At 38.3% G+C, this 18,472-nt stretch overlaps 2 protein-coding genes across 3 annotated transcripts in view; both read right to left on the bottom strand.

The window, feature by feature from the left end:
- The window catches only part of tnip1 (TNFAIP3 interacting protein 1), a 9,770-nt gene extending 870 nt beyond the window's left edge, over positions 1-8,900 (bottom strand). Inside the window, exons 1-16 of the mRNA XM_017307012.1 lie at positions 8,795-8,900; positions 7,747-7,929; positions 7,194-7,337; positions 6,999-7,081; positions 6,846-6,905; positions 6,039-6,248; positions 4,675-4,769; positions 4,113-4,272; positions 3,826-3,918; positions 3,619-3,684; positions 2,319-2,450; positions 2,086-2,214; positions 1,851-1,985; positions 767-892; positions 546-629; positions 3-173 (exon numbers count right to left, since the gene is read on the bottom strand). Of these exons, the coding sequence (XP_017162501.1) occupies positions 3-173; positions 546-629; positions 767-892; positions 1,851-1,985; positions 2,086-2,214; positions 2,319-2,450; positions 3,619-3,684; positions 3,826-3,918; positions 4,113-4,272; positions 4,675-4,769; positions 6,039-6,248; positions 6,846-6,905; positions 6,999-7,081; positions 7,194-7,337; positions 7,747-7,894 (1,836 nt within the window). The 5' untranslated portion in view covers positions 7,895-7,929; positions 8,795-8,900. The remainder of the gene's footprint in view (positions 1-2; positions 174-545; positions 630-766; positions 893-1,850; positions 1,986-2,085; positions 2,215-2,318; positions 2,451-3,618; positions 3,685-3,825; positions 3,919-4,112; positions 4,273-4,674; positions 4,770-6,038; positions 6,249-6,845; positions 6,906-6,998; positions 7,082-7,193; positions 7,338-7,746; positions 7,930-8,794) is intronic.
- Positions 8,901-16,628: 7,728 nt separating this feature from the next.
- anxa6 (annexin A6) overlaps positions 16,629-18,472 on the bottom strand; it is an 18,955-nt gene continuing 17,111 nt past the window's right edge. For both annotated transcript variants that reach the window (XM_008419963.2, XM_008419964.2), the window contains exon 25: positions 16,629-16,990. In XM_008419963.2, the coding sequence (XP_008418185.1) occupies positions 16,931-16,990 (60 nt within the window). In that variant the 3' untranslated portion in view covers positions 16,629-16,930. The remainder of the gene's footprint in view (positions 16,991-18,472) is intronic.

Here is an 18,472-nt window from a genome sequence, read left to right as displayed (position 1 = left end):
GCTGCTGCTGCCGTGGCGCCCGCTGCGTTGGGCATCCGGGGAGGGAAGTGAATGGGCCAGCCCTCCAGGCCCTGCGTTCCCACCTGCACAAAGGGACCACAGTAGGGAGGGCTCAGCGGGCCGTTCACTGAGCCCGACGTGGGGTCTGAGGTACGTCTTTCCTGCTGCTGCCCCTATGAGGTGTCATAAATACAAATGTGATCTCCAATCCATGCAACGCCTGCAGCGGTCCATGTAAACGTCATGCATGGCCCCKCTGCAGACCCTCAACCCTGCTGCACCTGCTGATCCCAAATGCACTGGACAACTAACAAAAAGCAGGTGGTGGTTGTTTTTAAATCAACTTATTGAAGCTCTTGCATCTGACTCTTTCYAGCCACAAGGGGGCACTGGTCTACCAATTTTTTATAATTATTATTTTACTTATTTAGTACTGAAAGACATGACCAATCATCACCTTGATTTAACAAGTAGCCTAACATAACCTGTTATTGTATGAAGCATTTTAATGAAGCTGTAACACTATGAAGCTCAGCAGCCAGTACCTGTTTGTGATGCTGCATCTGCAGTCTCTCCAGCTTACATCTCTCTGTGCGTTCTCTCTGACACTCGTTCTGAGCCTGATGAAGCTAGATCACACAAACACAAAACAGGGAAACATGTAGACAATAAGCTCTCATTAAGATGAAATAGTATTGTACTGCATCATTTAAATGCAAAATCTTTCTAAGGTGTATAAAAAAACGGCAAACAAAATGATTCTTACTTGATTGGTCAAATTGGTAATCTGACCCTGRAGTCTCTCAACTTGCCGCCTCAGATCCTCTTTCTCCTCGTTCATTCGCTCCCTGTCACTTCTTTCTTTCCTAAAGTCTTCCTCGAAGATTTTCACCTGAAGTAAAAAAAAATACACACAATTTGTTGAAAGAGAGGAATCTTTATGTTGAATCCTGTTTCTTAGGTTTATTGCTTCCCCCCCCACAGAGGATAGAACAAAACCGTAATATCAAATGTACTCTTAAAAAAAAAAAATCTACTGTATCGTTTCTGAAAATTATWTAGCATCCAATATATTAACAAGAAATAAAGTCTAAACTTTGCATACAGTGTAGTTAATAAAAAAAAAGAAAACTTACTCCACAGATACAACTGGGACACCCTATTTTTATTTATTTATTTTTTTATTTATTTTTTTTAAAGTTGGTATGATGGTTGAGTGAGGTTTAAAAAAAACAATATGAAATTTAACCAATCATCTTCCTTGATAAGGAAGAAAAAAAATKTATTTAGATTTTAGCTTTTCAAAACATTCAATGTTGTAATGGTAACTTTGCTCCAAACTTTCAAACTTTAAGCTACATACTCTAGGAGTGTTGATGATTAGTCTGACTGGAAGTAATACATCAAAATATCACAACCCAAGGATATCCGTTCATTTTGTTTTAGTGGCAGTTGTCGAGCAGACACAGAAAATGTATTAATTTACTTAGGATTAAAAATAAAAAACAAGATACTACTTAAAATTGTTCTGAAATATTTTATCTTTRCTTTTTGATGTTGATCGATAACTGATACCAAACATAATATATGGGGGACAAATTAAAATGCTCAGTGTGGTATTAAAATATGACAGGGAGAAAAAAGCAGTTATGTTGTATAACATTTTTCCAAAAGCAGCTCCTAACCCTTTGTGTTAAAAATAACTGTTTAATTTTTCTCTTTTCCACTAAAACGAACAGGGACGCTCTAGGCCTTAGAAAACATGGTTTGGAGCTAAGATTGAGATATACGGAGTGGGAACGATTCAGCTTTAAAGCATGACTGTTCATATTTTGTGATGCGCTTCTTGCCTGTTCTTTTAGTACAGCAATTTGTGTGAGCAGCTCCTGTTTTTTCAGGTTATTGGCTGCATCTGCAAAGTTCCCCGGTCCAGGAGGTTGCTGAGAGGCTGAGGGGGAATGCAAGTTCAAGGCTTCCTCCAAGGCCTGGAAAAACAAAAAGACAGTGGACGTGTTAAAACAAAATAAAAAAATAAAAAAACAAGTGAAGCTGAGTTTGAGTTGAATTTGTTTCTCTTTTCCTCACCCTGTTTAGGCGTTGGATCTCTTTCTCCTGGTATTCCCTCTGCTTGCTGAGGGGCAGCAGTTGATCCTGCAGGTAGCGAACCTTCTGCTTCAGCTCAGTTGTTTCAGAGTTTAAACACTCCTTCTCGCCCTGAAACAAACAAAGCCAGTGCCACTTTGTTCAGTCTCTTATATTCTTGATTATTCAGATATTTTTTTATAACATGAGTGGGTTTTGTGTCTCTCCATCGTCACCTGTACGTTCTCGATCTTGGACTTGGCCAGCAGCAGTTTCTTGTCGTAGTCGCGCTGCCTCTGCTCTCGTTCGGCCTCCAGCTCCAGCACGGTTTTCTGGGACTCGGCAAGACGTTGCCTGAGGTCTGTGATCTAAGGAAGAGTTTAAAGCATGTGTCTCAAGAACACTCGTCACACAACTCATGTACAAAAACTGCATACGCAACATAATAATAAAAAAAAAATGCATAAAATGGAAAAAAAAAAAACTTGGAAGATAAGAACTTTGGTAAAGATAAACATCTGCTGGTGCCTGTGTTGAAATAGAGCATTTAGGAAATGTGCGTTATCAAATTACAAACCAAGCCGCAAAAAGGACACATTTGCAAACGCGCAGTTCTATCTCTGTATAAAATATGAACGAACCGTAGTGACGCAAATGGATATATCTGGGGTTCTGTGGTTTAAACCTAAGCCTGCATGGTGTCCCCGTCTCTGCAGAGTGTGAATGTCGGTATGTTCAAGGCTGCGGGCGTGCTCAAACGCAGGTGTGTGAGCGCCATTGTGAGACGGTGTGTGTACATCCGTGTGTCGCTGCTGCCCTCTGACTGCACCACAGCAGGAAGTCAGCGGGTACCGGAGAGGTGAGGGGAATTCTTGCTGAAGTGTGACAGGCCTTGTGGTAAGTATGCTCAAATAGCAAGCTATTGCAAGATTGCACCTTTTCCACTGGACAAGCACATTGAAACAGAAAAAAGAAAAAGAAAAAAGGACAAGCGTGTAATTGCTTCACTTCACTGCCAACTGTTTGCGCACAAACATCAGAGTCGTAAGTTTCCCTGCAGATGGTCTAAAAACTGTCACCGATTAAACTGTTTTTTGGGGAAAATGCAAAAATGGTCTCCTTCCTTCTTTGGTAGCAGAACCAGCAGTTTGGAAACAAATAAGACAGACACAAACCATCAGACAACACGTGAAGCCATTTCTAACCCAGAATACAGTGGGAAACTGAATTTAACACGCTTAGAAATGCTTATTATGAACTCAGTTATATTTTGTCGTCAGTTCTGCTGCATGTCTACATTTTTTTATTAGTCTTTTTATGATTTTTCTCTAAACTTTTATAGAGTCAAAAAAATAAATCTTTACACAAAATGAAAAGTGTACTACGTCATCAAATGTGTCAAAGATTGTTTTGTTTTTTTGCATTCTTAATATAAATATAAACATATTTTTCACAGTAATTTGCATTCAAGCGGTCTAAAAGTCGATCAGACGTCTTCCCACACCGTTCATGGCAGCCGTAAAGTCATTACTGTACCTTCTGCTCAAACTGTGACTTCATGGCGTTCCACTGAATGTCCCACTGCTTGTTCACCTCCAGAACCTGTGAGCAGCGCCAGAAAGCGAAACAAACAATGAACATGTAGGAAACAAAGAGCACAGAGACTTTCCCCAATGGCAAAAGAGGATGGGCAGCTACTTTCTTTAAAAAAAAAAAAAAAAAAAAAAGTAAGCTAAGACTCACATCCTTTCTCTGCTTCTCCAAAAGCTTGATCTTCTTTTCGTACACCTCTATGTCACATGCTTTAGCTGGGGTTTTCTCTGCTGATTTTCCACTCTAGGGACACATACACAAACATTTTCCTCATTCCACAAAAATCCATGATTACATGAGCACATATAAGAGGAAGCTATGTTATAGACTCATTTAATTTGTTTGCTAACCGTATTTCCAAAGGGAAATATGAGGAAAAAAGTAGAAAAAAAAATCGTAAATAATAAGCGCAATTTATGTCCTTGATTTAAACGTACCTTCTGTGGTGTGGTGGCCTCCATTTTAGGTCGAACAGCCGGAGATTCCTCTTTAACCGGCTCGTCTTTGGCCTCTGGAGTCTCCGTTTCTGACGGTGAAGCAGTCGACACCACTGCTGTTCCTCCCGTGACCAGCTCCTTCAGTTTCTGATTCTCCAGTCTAAGTAAGCAACAAAGTGAAAATGATAATATTTCTGAACAGAGAGTCCAGTTTATTTCCTCGACTGTGACGCTTCTCAGTCATGTCCTTTGGGAAGAACCTACAAGACCCAGAGGGGCACACAAACAGAAAGCACTCAAATAATTCCCTATCAGAAGTGAAAGCTTGGTACTGCAGCCGCCAAAGCGTAACTGCAGATTGTGTACAGTCACAAAATCAAAACAGACAGGAAGCCGTTTTCACAACTTGCAGGGAGGTTTAATGCACAAAAATGACAGTAGGTGACGCAACGTGCGGCGCGACCTCACATGGTATTCATTCAACCAGCCAGACAAAGGGCTTTCTGCTCAACTGAGGAAATACAAAAGTCCAGTGAAGCTGAAAGAGACGGAGAAACATTACCTCAGCTGCTCCAAGTCTCGATTCCTGATATGATGATCTTCTTCCATTTTCTTTCGAAGCTCATTGTTTTCCTGTCTGAGCTGCTCACACAGCGTCTAGAAAACCAGAGAGACCAGAAGACCCACATTTATCACAATATTAACCACCAGTCTGTACACTGGTACTTGATTTTTTTTTTTTTAACCCAAAAGTTCCTGCTTTTTAAAAAGAATGCTGCAATAAAAAAAAAAATCAATTAAAATACAGTCGTGTTGATTTGCATATTTATAAAGCACAATTTATCAGAAAATGACATTTTTTAGGTTAAAACTTCTTTGGGGTTGCTGCCAGCTTCAACCAGGTACATTTAAGAGCAGATAATTTACACCTCAGAATAACATAAGAAAATAACATAAGTGTGTTATAAAGCACATTTCACTTGGTAAATAAGTTAAATTAAATATGACTGCATAGACTTAATTTGATGTTTATTGACTTGAGGCTACGGCTTTTACACCTAGCTTTCTTTACCTTGATGCATTGTTGTAGTAAATATTAAGTTTAATAAAACGTTACAATCAGTTTACCATTAAAATCCCTATGTTGAAGCTAAACCTTGTGAAATACATCCAGTTTGATGAGCTAGCATTAGGTAACGCAACGGCAAAGTTTCAGTAAACCAGTTTCAGCAGAGACTAACTTACTGTAAAAAATAAAAAAGGAAGTCATTTGAAGTGGCAAGCAATAAATGAGCAACCATAAAAATGTAAGATGYAACTAAAGGTAATGAAATTTAACAACCATTATAGAAAATCTATTTCAGCCTTTTTATAGGCCTAAACTACAAATAATTAAATATAACACTTTTTTTAAGAACCTGCCAAAAACCATGTTCTCATTTTCTTTCAATAAATTTCATTTTTTTAAAGGAGGCTGATTAAAAATTTTATATCAACCTTAAATTAGAATTTAAAGCTTATAAATGAATAATATGTGACACACCTCCTGTTCATAGTGATACTTTTAGAAATTAAGTTATTTAATTGTTACTGGAAAGTCTTGATTATTTTATGCCAAATAAGAAGACTAGGCAAAACAGATTAGTCATGTGCAAAAAGTTGCTCACCTGTAACGCTCTATTGTTACAAATGTCAGAGTGAAAGTTTCTAAGGAACAATGTACACTAAACTAAAACGGCAATTTTACCGATTTGCTAAAATTCGCTGACAAAGTGTACATTTGCTTCCAAAACAGATCTCACAAGTTACTAACTCGTTAAAATGTTGCTGTTTCACAACTCTTAATTCGAGATTTAAAAAAAAAATGGCCAGAAAGGGTTCACAATAACATCCTAAATGTGTCAATTCACTTTCCAGGCTTCATACCTGTAGGAGAGAGGTCCTCTGTTCGTTCTTCTGGACCTTCGAGGAGAGATGGTGAAACTCCACCGCCATGCGGCCGAGGTGAGCCAACAGCTGGTTTGGGTTTGACTCCTCTGCAAATATGCTGAAAGAGCTCTCCAGCCGCTTCAGCTGACTCGCCAGCTCGTTGTTCTCCTGAGGAAGCTGGGGAAGCGCTCCTGCCACCAACCCCGCCTGGAGAGAGCCACACAGGTGGAAAGTCAGAGATGAGTAGGCGAGGCCATCTTTTACATATTTATTCGAGACCGCACAAAGCCTGCTGTACAAYATAAACACTCTRCTTTATTTCTATGGAAAGCAGATGCTAAATACTCYGAAAAGTCAAACCAGTTTGACCTGGTGGATTTAAATTTAGTACTCAAGAGAGTACTTTCGGCTTTTATAACCTGCTGCATAAAAATTTTATTTTTATGTKCTAAAATTTAAGAAAGGTGAACTAAAATACTACTTTAGCCTAAAATATAAAAGCAGTCCCATGTCCAAGGATGTAAAGCATGAATGAATCTGAGTAATTCTAGTCCGTAATAATCCTGGAATTTCCCCTTCACTGACTCAGATGGAGCTGCCAGTATTGTGTTCGTAGGTGAGTCAATGCACCGCTGATGTATTCCTAATTTTGAGGAAATTGCTATACAGAGGAAATCCTGAATTTAGCCTCAAAAGCCACAGAAAATAATTTATGCTGAAGWCAAAGCAAGARGATCATCTGATCTGAAAAACTKCTTGGGAAAAAAAAAATTCTGGGGTAGTTTTTTTATTTTTGGTACATACAGCCAAGGCATCAGAGTTCCTTCCCTCTATGTTCACTCTCTCGGATTCCAATAAGGCCTCCTGTAAAGACCAAAAAGGATTGATATCCGTCACCAATTCAAAACGTCACACACACACACACACACGTCACATTAGATAAAACTCAGTACGTACATGGGGCTTCTCTGGCTGAAGTGTTCTCCCTAAACAGCTTGATTGCTCCTCCTTCTCTGCAGTGGGGTGTAAACAGGGTTTGCCTGAAATCAACCAAGGCAACAAGCTAAATTGCAATATTARTTTAACTGGTTATCACGCCCGGGTTGGATACCAAGTTAAATTCCTCATTTGGATGAAATCTGCAGGACTTACTTTGAGCCTCGGTGTGAACGGGCGCTCCCGCGCACAGACTGGCGGCGTAGCTGGCCGACTTTAAAGCTTCGTTGTCCCTCACCAGCTCCTCCACCCGCTGCCGAAGCTTTGAAGCCTCCGACTGGGATTCTTCCAAAAGATCACCTGCAACATCGTTAGAAATCCCGTCGTCACAGTCTAAGAAGACGCTTCAGATGAATATTTTTCACAAGCAGGAGCAGTCAGTAAATAGGACATGACAGATGTTCCGAGGGAAATAAAGACACATCCTTGGTGAGTCAAAGTCCAATCACACTGCTGGTATGCAACCATGTCCAAAGATAACCTAGGAAGTTTTTCAAGTTTTACAATATGTAATAACCCTTGTTTCACAACCGTTTCATTTTTGTGAAAGTGAAGGCACGCAGACTGCTATGGGAGAGGTATTCTTCAAATCATTTTCTGTTTTCTGTTCCATAGATAACACGAAGAAAATGATAATCCCTAGCACTCAGCAGAGATGTGTCATCCTCATTTCCCAGTCATCAGAAACATGCTCTGATGTGGAACCTACCTAAGCTCTTAAGTCCCTTCATCCGTTCCCTCAGCATGCTGTTCTCCTCCAGCAGCTGGCGATAGCTGCTGCCCCCCACAACCTCATCCCTGGCCTTGACCTCACTCCCACCGGGATCGTAGATGCGATATGGACCTTTCCCTTCCATCGCCGTCGTTCACTTACTAAACATGATCTTCTCAACTGTGGGAAAAGGGAGAACTGTTTTAATTTTATGTGATAAAAAAATACATAAAAATGAAGCTCACAAAAAAGCTCAACAGAAGAAAAAAGATCTWTACATAGTAGAGTTCTGATTACACATATCTACACTGATGTCCAGTGTTTACATAAAACAATACAGCTAGGACTGATTCTTATGTATTTCTCCAGAACAGCTGCTGAAGCACTGACTATATCGGTTATTGATCATTTTCCAAAAAGCTGGGTGTCCACATATAACAACCCCTCAACAATCTCAGAAAGTAATTTGCAGATGATTCAAGACACCCACTCAAAAGCCCACCGAAGCCCACGTTTTTTAACTTCTAGTTTCTAGCAGTAAGAGTGAAAAACCCATCGCTGATGCCTGATACAGAAACGACCGCCTGAGTGACAACAAAAGCAGCAACCTACCCACCTTAATGCTTCACTAACAGGGGTGACACATTTGGGAAGCGKGTGCTGGCGTTCCAGAGGGCTAAATAATACAACCACAACGCTCATAAGCAAGGAAGAAAGACAAAAGCAGAGGGAGGAAATACGTAAAAAATAACCATAATTCTAATATTAAACACTTATTTAACACTCGAGCCTAAAATACAGCCCAATCCGGTTGATGATAGCTACCTTGATTGGCTGAAGAAGGCTAATATTAGTTTTCGCTGTTGTCATGCAAATTGCTAACGACATCTTCGTTAGCTTTCGGCTACAATGCGGGACAGGAAGCCCTTTAAAGTCCGACATTTCTACACTAGACGGGCTCCTGTCGGCGCGGAAAGTAAGTCGGAAAGAGGAGCAACACGACGAACCGAAAAAAACGAACAAAGAGGGTTTTTTGGTTTGGTACCTTTCAGCTTGCTGTGGCCTCTCGTCTCTGTGGCTAGACAGACATCTACTGCGGAAGTAGTCTACTGAGTCTATGCCGTAACCTGGGAAATTCCACCTCGCGACGTTTGATGTAAACAGCAGTGATTGACAGCCAAACGGACCAATCAGAGGGCAGATCCGCGTTCTAAGCGGAGTCGCTGACCGTGATGTAAACACAGAGGCAAAAAGCATAGCTCAATTCCACATTTAATCAGGTAATCTTTAATTATTGAGAACCGSTTACCGTCCTCGTGATGTGTTGATAAATACGTACAAAACCAGTRCCCACTCGTTTCAAAAATGGCTGACATAACAGAAAGTGAAGTAAAGCAGGTCCCCAAAAATTATTAACATTTCTCGTGAAAGGAAATGATTGCAATATATAGAATTCCCATACTTTTTTWAAAAACTATTTTAGAACAGGGACAAACCCGACCGTTTTGGCTGAATTGCTTTATTCTCCATTGATAAATTCAGAGGGGCTGATGGGGGTTTCTGTTGTTGCATCACATATTTCCTCTGAACTATGAGGGTAAGAAGACCTAGATCAAGATAACAATGAGTCTTCACTGCACGTTAACACGGCCAGCCTGGAAAATTTGTAAGAATCGAATGATAGTTGCTCATAATGTTTAAGTTTAAACTTTGGAAAACAACTATAAATATACACTGTTTTTTTTTTTTTTTTTTTTTTTTTGTTGGATGGTTGAATAACCTGTCAAAAAATTTCAAAGTACAGGTATTCACATACCTTTTCCACATTTTGACAGAGTGTAACCACAAAATTACATTGAATGATGAGTGATTTTCTTTTTCAAATAAGAGCCTATTCAGCACACTTCACTGTAATACCCATAAATAAAACCCAGCACAACCGTCAGAGGTCACCTAAATGGTATATATAGAACCCTCCTGTTCTGTTGAAGACCTCAGAGATTAGTTGGCATATACAAGTTCACAAACGGCATCATGAAAACTGACAAACAAGCATGACAAGTCAAAAATAAAGTTCTGGAGCACCTGACAAGACTTGAATATTGATACTCCCCATGAAATGTTACTGACGTTGAAAGAGGAAAGGGCAACATTTTAGTTTTATAGAGGTACAGCGCTGGCAGAGATGTACCCCAAAATATATACATCTTTACTCAGAGGAGCTGAGTAAAAATAAACAATTATTTTTAATTTTTGTAATGGAATATCATAACTTGCTGCTATATGTTAGTTTGTAACATAACAACAAAAGAAAAAGCATTGAAGTTTGTGTTTATGGCATGAAAAGATGTGAGGAGTATGAATGCACATCACTGTATGACCTAGTCTTAGATAATAAGCGTACTAATAAATCATGTAGACTGACTTAAAAATAAAAAATAATGTCAACATAAGTAAAATTTTGCCTACGATGCGATAGTTTGTCAAAGCTTGTTTATTCAATTTACATGCTTTGACTTATTAAGTCTACTGAAAAGTTATCTTGTCATGATTTTCCATTCAAAACAAACTTATGAGCCGACATATATTTTATTTAGTGTTTTTTTTTTAATTCACTTAATAGATATTTTAATAATTTATGTTAAAGAAAATACGAACTTAAGGGCAATTTAATGACTGCAAAATGAGTGTGTGAATAAATCGTGCACGTTTTCAAGGCAAGAAAATGCAACAGAAATCAAGCAACAATAGTTAAATAATATCTAAACACCACAAATTCTAGCCTAATAGCATTTTTCTCATTGACTCACATAAAATCATATGTTTTAGGACAGTTAGCATTACCAAAATTAACAATAATTGAATGAACACTCATTTTTTACTTATTTTTTTATAGAATATGGAAGCAAATTTAAAATGTGTGATATAATTGCCCCTTAATCTGTGTGACTTGGGTCAAATTTTGGTTACCCTTGTAGGTAACAGTAGTTTGTTGTCATTTTTGCTCATCCGCCTGATAAAACGGGTCTCACTGATATGTATTTGGAGGCCATCTTTGTCTCACACCCCTTCTCAGATCAGCTCAGAGAATATGTATGGAAATGCAAACGGGGCAGTGTGGTGGCCACTCCAAAACTTTGACTATGTTTTCTTTCCGCTACTAACTTCTGTGGGTCTCTGAGTTATTGTCCACTTGGAAATCTCATTTGTGCCCAAGATTAAACTCTGAAAAAAAAGAACAGGTGATCCAACTTTAATATATTGGATTAATAGGTCAAAAGTAGTCAAATTAGATTTATTTAAGTTAATTTATTAAGGCGTTACGTTACCAAATTAAACAAATGTAAATTAAGTAAGTTTGACAAAGTTAATTTCATTACATGTGACCAATTAAAACAATTCTTTTAAGTTGGAGCTCCATTCTCTTTTTTTAGTGTAATATCTGGAGATGTTCCTTCGTCATTTGCACCCAAAGTTCTTCCTCATTGTGCTATCTATTTTGGGAAGTGCATCAGCCCTCCTGCAAGAAAACACCTACACAACTTTATACTTCCACCCCTGTATATCACAGTTTTCTCAGGCTTGCAAGTTTCCTGTTTTCCTTTAAACCTAATAATAACAGTTGTGGTCAAATATTTCAATTTCAGTTTTGTCAGACCACAGGACATGTCTCCAAAATGTTTTCCATTGCCCCGGAGTGCATTTGCAAGCTGTAATCTCAAGCACTCTCCAATACATACTGTAATTCATGCTTCACGGCTGATAAAACCTTAATTAGTGATCAATACGTTCTTTATTATGATGTTTAAGTAACTCAGTTTGAGACATATCTGTCCAAAGAATATTTTCCAGAAATCCCAGTCCCAAAGATAAAATAAATAGTTTCCCTCTTCAGTTTTAGTTATTACCTGAATCAGTGTTACATTGACAATATCTGTATGTTAAAGTACCTTGGGAAAAGTTGCAAAAGGTTGTGATCGTTTTTTTTTTCCTTCATGTGACTAAAGAAAGATTATAAAAGATTGATTTCACACATTGAACATGACCAGTCCTGTTTGGGACTTCCTGAGGTTCTTTTGCCCTCCAACATTGCTTTGTTGTGCCACAGTGTCTGAGTAATGCAGTGGAATATTATGAACCATTTACCCAACTGATTACAAAGAAGTCCTACCGATCCGCTGTAATCTTTCTGTACATTGTAACTTTTGAACTTTGTTTTAGCTAAATCAGATTCAGCACAACTGATGGTAGATATGAATCCTGGAAGGATGAAAGCTTTCATTCAAGGATGTGAACACTTAAAGGAAACACTTTACATTTTTGACACCATCATCAACCATTCACGTTTTGGCCGCTGCTCATGTTTTGAACGATCAGTTGACAGAAAATGTCCCACACTTTTATTGATATGATCATGTAACATTCTAATCTCTTCTGAGAAACTGAATTGCATGTTTTCATTCGCTCTAAGCAGAACTTTGTCGTAATTATCATTGAGAAAAACCTCGAAATCATCACTTTGCGTGTTATTAAGCTACGCAACGTGTTTCAGTGACTGAAATAGATTTGTGTTTCCATAATACACAAATTTGTTAAATGGCTCTGTTGGTAAGAAGTACAGAAGGAAGATTTTTATATCCAGCACAGGTGCTCATAATCAGAGTAAAATGCAACAAAAACCATCTATAAAGCTCAACTGACTAGCTCTAAACTGAACCCGAAACAATTAAGTTTAGGAAAAAGTAACCTGACTACTAGCTGGCTAACAGCACTTTAAAGTGGACTTTTACAAATGTTCATAGAAATTAAGCAAAATACTTTTGTTACTGTTTAAGGCAGCATTTTTATGTGGCGTGTTTCTCGTCTGCAGTCTTAAAAAGTGAAATTTATTCTTTCCTAAAGTAGAAAGCGCTTATTTGACCTCTGTCTGTATTATCAATTGTTTATGTCAAACATAAAGAATTTTTTTTTTTTAAGTCCACACGACGTTGAAGAATGCTTAAAATCCTTCTAAGCAATAGTGACATCTTGTGGGAATTAAGAAACCATTTATCTTGGGTCACATTTCCTCCTCAAACTGATGCACAGGCCTTCGGTTAGCTGGAAATTCAAAGTATAATATGGCGATTACTTCACACAGTCAGACCTAACCACACAAGAGGAACGCTCCCATTAAGGTTTCCTTTTTTTTCTCTCTCACTGTAAACAGAGTTTTTGCTGACGGAGACATTTACGACAGCGTGGCCTTAGAACTGCAGCCTTGGTGGTCTTACTGGGTGAGAAAATACTCGGTCTGTCAGCACCGTGGCACCGTTTAAAGATGATTTTTTCTGATAAACTGAGAATCAAACCTTTGTTTATCATTTTAGGCAACCACAATTAATACTTCCTGTGCACCACAATGTTGAGGCACTCGGTTCATACATGAACTTAAAACCATCGTAGCTTAGAAATATATTCTGTCAATAATTGCCTCATTTTTAGAAACTGTAATGCTTAATAATCTATTGAACATTGGACATTACACCATTTTGTAAAGTTACAACTGAAAACTTTGTTTTAACATTGTGATTTAATGTGACAGACCACTACAAAGTAGCACATAACTGTGAACTGCAGGAAAAATGAAGATGCTTATAAAAATATACATGTATATATTTAAATAAGAACTACTAAGTCAATACCTCATAGAACCACTTTTCACTCCAACTAGATGCAAGTCTGCTTCGCAATATCCTTTGTCAACTTTGCAAATCTATAGACTGTGTTTTATTTTTCTTTTTTATTCTTATTTGCCAAATAAGTCGAATTCGGTCAAATAAGCCTGGGAGGAAGAAGAAAAGCTAATTTTGGTCTCATCTGATCAGACCTCATTCTTCCATAGTGTTTCATGTGTTGCCCATGTGGTTTGTGGCCAACTCCAAACAGGACTTCTCACAGCTGTCTTTCTTCCAAAAATGGTCCACTTTGTGTTTGTACAACTTGTAATTGTTATGTTCACAGCTTTGTCCACCTGAGCCATTGATTTCTGCTGCTCCTCCAGAGTTACCACTTTATAACCTGACCTTGCTTTTAACCTCTCCAGAACCTCATCCCTGACCTCTTTGCTGTATTCCTTGGTCTTTGTGATGGTTATTTTTTGTTCTCTAACAAACCTCTGAATCTTCCTCAGAACAGTTAGATTCCCACTGAGATTAAATTAAACAACGGCGGGCTCTCTTTACTTTTTAGGTGACTTCTGTGGCCGGTTGCTTGCCATAGTGGTGATCAGAGCAAAATGAGACAAAACGGTCAAACACAAGTTTTTTTTATCGGTGAGACATTTTTTCCTTCCATGTCACAGCCATCCACTGTAACAAGGGATCGATACTCTCCTGTGTCTGTTTTTATACCTTTCAAGTTAAGACTACATTAAAAAAAACATAACAGTGTGCAGACAGCATATAGAAAGGGTACAATATATGCTTTTGCTTCCATAAATCCATACAATAATCATTTAATCATCTAAATCCTAACTAATAGCATAAGTCAGTTCCCAAAAGAGCTATTTGGTGGCCATTAGGAAAAGCAAACAGACAATTCATGTGGAGAATGTGCTAAAGTTGTTTTTTCCTTTGTCCCCAGTTTCCCACCAAACACCTTGTCAGTATTTGCTGGTGCAAGATATTTCCTCCTAAGGCTGCTGTGATGTGCTGAAACAATAAACAGGGTGATGACTCTGGGACTTCCAACGCAGAACAAAAAACAAAAGCCGGAGGATACAGGAAATGTCACCCATTACTTTGTCCTGCAGGGCAGCAAACTGCACACTTTGTTTTCTTATCGTGCCAACCGCAGAGACCATTTACAACAATTTTTTTCCCCTAATTGAACAAGGCCAAGGGATTGAGCAGAGGGGAGACGTGAAAGAGTAACCCACAGTTTGAGGCCCCATGATGACACAAGCACTCAGCATTCACCTCACCCTGCTAAGGTACAGGGATTGTTCAGACTGGTAGTAAAGAAACTGCAGCAAAATGCGCTAATAGAAAATCCCCTTTTGGTTTAGAAAGTAGCAGCATCTACCGTCTCCTCTTAGCTGAAAACATGTAGATTATTTCTTCTAAATAAAAAAAACAAAAAAAAAACACAGTCACAAAATCTGTGCTTGCTTTGACTCCAGCAGTCAAAAAAAAGTTATATTTCTAAACAGAAAATCTGAATTCTTGATTTTATTTTAAAACTATATGACAGATTATTAAGCATCTCTGCCCCAGGGAGTAATGAAATCACATGATGACTTTAAATGCACAACTGAACTGTTTTTTTCATCACTTTATAAACATACACCTATGACAAAACCATAAATAAATTCACAGTAAATATCAATTTTGTGATATAGGCAGGAAATACTACATCACAATGAATTATAAAATCGCCTGGGCTGAAAATCCTCCTCACAACCAGATCTCCTTCAGTGACAGCACAAAATGGCTGCAGCCACCTCAGCCAGAGAAGAAAAAAAAGCAAGAACTCACACAGTGCAAACAATAGTAACAAGTCTGCAACATTCTGCATCTCCATCTTAAACGTTTAAAAACAAATAACTCACCCACACATTCAGCTTCTGTCGGAGAGGCACTTTTTAAGGAAACTAGTGAATAAGGGGGAAGCAATTTCACTGCGAGACTTGGGGAATTCCCGTAACCCAGTAAAATGGCCTGACACTGCAGGCTCAGCCTGAACAGAACCTGGTGTGTGTCCAACTGTTCGGCCTCCCTTTCGACTGAGTAATGCAACACACAAGAAAACAAGTATGAACATTTAAATCCCTTTTATTGGAACAGTAGCTGGCATCCCCCCACTGCTATCTTGGATGCACGTGGAGAAAACCTAAAAAATGCAGAAGCTCCTGGAATGTATGACACATTTTCTTCTGAGAACAGAGTTCGCCATTCTAAGCTGCTAGTTTTTCAGTAATAAGCCTTTATGTGCAAGGTATGGCCCCTTCTGCATGATCGTGTCGTGATGCCATCACAGCTATCAAAGCTGCAGATGAAAAGTAAACAGCTATGCACCACCAATAGCTTTCCCTGAGGACATAGGGGCTTTTATATTATTACACTACAATCTGTCTAATTCATTCAACACATGTGGTGCCAAAAGGAGAAAAGAAAAAACTAAAAACTTCCCCTTCAATCAAAAGGGAAATTCAACAACAATGCGGATATTGATATATTGATAGCGCTATTGAAGTTATCTTATAATCTCTTGTAATTATCATCAAATGGAACAATTTTATTTTGGGTGTGCCATTAAAACCCAAAGTGAGTGACTTGCTGCAGACTATTTCTTGCCTTGGATTTTGGCGTACTGCAGGGGATTTCCTCGCCACATACGTCTTTTTTTTTTTTTTTTCTGCTTTCCTCTTTTAACTGAAAATGGCTTGACAACAGCTGCACTCACACATACGCAACCAACTGAGACACACAAAAGCAGAGACGGCTGTCACCTCTGTGCAAAGGAAACGCTATCTTAGCTTAAAAGGCCATGCAGAAAATATAATTTAACTTGTTAATTTGTACTTTTTAGCACGCATACCTTGGTATTTACTTATATATCGTTTTTACTTATGCCATCAGCTGCTAAAGCGTACTGGTATGTTTGGCAGAAAGGCCTCGAGTTAGACTGGGTGTTTTCTGATGTATCCATGTGAACATTTTTAAACACAGGATAGGCCTGCCAAAATAAAAACTAATTCACCTAATCTGAAAACAAATAAATAAGGGGGGGTTGTTATTACAAAGTCAAAGACGTTTTTTTGTTTTTTTTTAGTGGTACTTGTTTTATTGGAGATATATTTAAAATCACAAGGCAGAACAATTAGACGGACAACAATCTGAAGGCACAGCATTAGCACATACTAGTCTTTATTCTTCATGTGAAGCTTATTTCCACACCCATGTAAACAACTTAAAAAAGACAAACATCACCCTCCCAGGTGGAGTAACTAAGGCGTGAAACAAAAAAACTGGCTTGAAACGCTGAAAGGTCACCGTTTAGTAGGACACTTGGTTTGGCTGAGGTGTGGCAGCAGTTAGGAACAGAGACCGACGCTGACGACATTTGTTTTGGCTGCGTGAACGGGCTTGTCCCGCGGCCACTGGAGCCAGTGAGACAAAGCTGCAGAGACATGACGGATTTAATCTTCCCCTCCGCAGAGGATCAGCAGGGTTTTACGGTAGTCTCCCGAGGTATCGCCCTGAAACGAATGGGAAACACAGTCACAGGAGGAGTTTCAATTACAGGAAATCACACCGCATATCTGGTGACATTTGGCCATCGTCGAGCTGGAACAGAGAAAAAAGGGTTTACCTTGGACTTAATAGCAGAACTGCAAAACAAAGGCTTTAAAATAGTTGTAATTATAAAAACAAAGGAGTCAAATGTGGAATTACCCTTTCCACTCAGTTGACCCTGAGATGATGAACTTGGAACTTCACCGTAGTTATCTTTTGACAATGTAATGTGAAGGTTTAGGCCTTTTTATTGGTACAGTTCCTCTTTTAGGGAGTTTGCTCTGTGCTTGACATACACACAAAAAAATAACGGTTTATTTCTTATGTGTGAAGAAATCAGGCGGATGTATTTTTCTCATTTTGTGCAAAATGTGTATTGCAATAATGGGCTGTTACTGACTTCATTTCAGGTGTTTTGTTTCGTTTTTTTTTTTTTTCCCTTTCACATTTTCAGTGACTGTATGGCCATCAGGGGATGAAAGTCTTAATCCCCTTTTAAATGCCCCAAGTGGTCAAATTATAGTACCAGCATTAGACAGAAGACAGGTTAGACTGGCATGCAATTAGAGCCGCTTCAAGCATTCAGCATACCAAGATGCGTAATAATCTTCATTAGCATAGTAGACAAAGCATTGGCAAAGCATGAAGAGTGAAATTAAGTAACATTTGTTTGGGATAATGCTGCAAAATGTCAGTAGAATTGGGTAAAATCAGTAAAAGTGGTGCTCATGTGCTATTTATAAGGTAGTTTTTGATTTCAATGATCAATATATTGAGATTTTTTTGACTTGTTCAAAAAAGATGAGGCAGCACAACCTAGCTAGATGTCAAATTATGTGTGCTGCAGGATCAGAAAGGCAAGGTAGACTGTTATTTTGTTATTTTCTAAGAGCTGCAGTTCTCACCACTGAAATGAAGTCACACACCAGTGTCACCTGGGTATTTATAGCAACTACAGCGAAAATAAAACTTGAACACCTTTGAATATAGGAAACTTTAACAAGAGTCAAAAAAAAAAGGAAATAATTTTTTCACCTCATCATTAAAAAAAAAAAAAAAAAAAAAAAAAAAAAAAAGAGTTCACAGATGTTAGCGTTTGACTCTCCCTCCTGCATGTTCTAGTTGCCTTGTTGCTTGAATACTTTTTATAATCGAGTCAAAAACGGTAACAGAAGTCAAGCAAAAAAAACCCAAAACAAGTAAAAAGTGTAAAAAAATAAAAAGATATACACAGATGAAACATGCATCTTTATGGTTGTAACCAATGGCCCTGGTGTTACAACCATGGTGTATTTAAACACCAATTTAAATAGCTATTTCTATTCTACCTTTCAATGATATCCATGTACCTGCATGGGCTTTCTTCCAAGTAGTCCTTCTTTTTCTACCACCATAGATACACTAATATAAATACTATGTGGAAAAAAAATAAATAAAAAAATTAT

This window comes from Poecilia reticulata, linkage group LG10 (assembly GCF_000633615.1).
Source record: "Poecilia reticulata strain Guanapo linkage group LG10, Guppy_female_1.0+MT, whole genome shotgun sequence".
NCBI lineage: Eukaryota > Metazoa > Chordata > Actinopteri > Cyprinodontiformes > Poeciliidae > Poecilia > Poecilia reticulata.
Note: the sequence above shows the minus strand (reverse complement) of the source record. Positions and strands in the feature narration are given on the sequence as shown.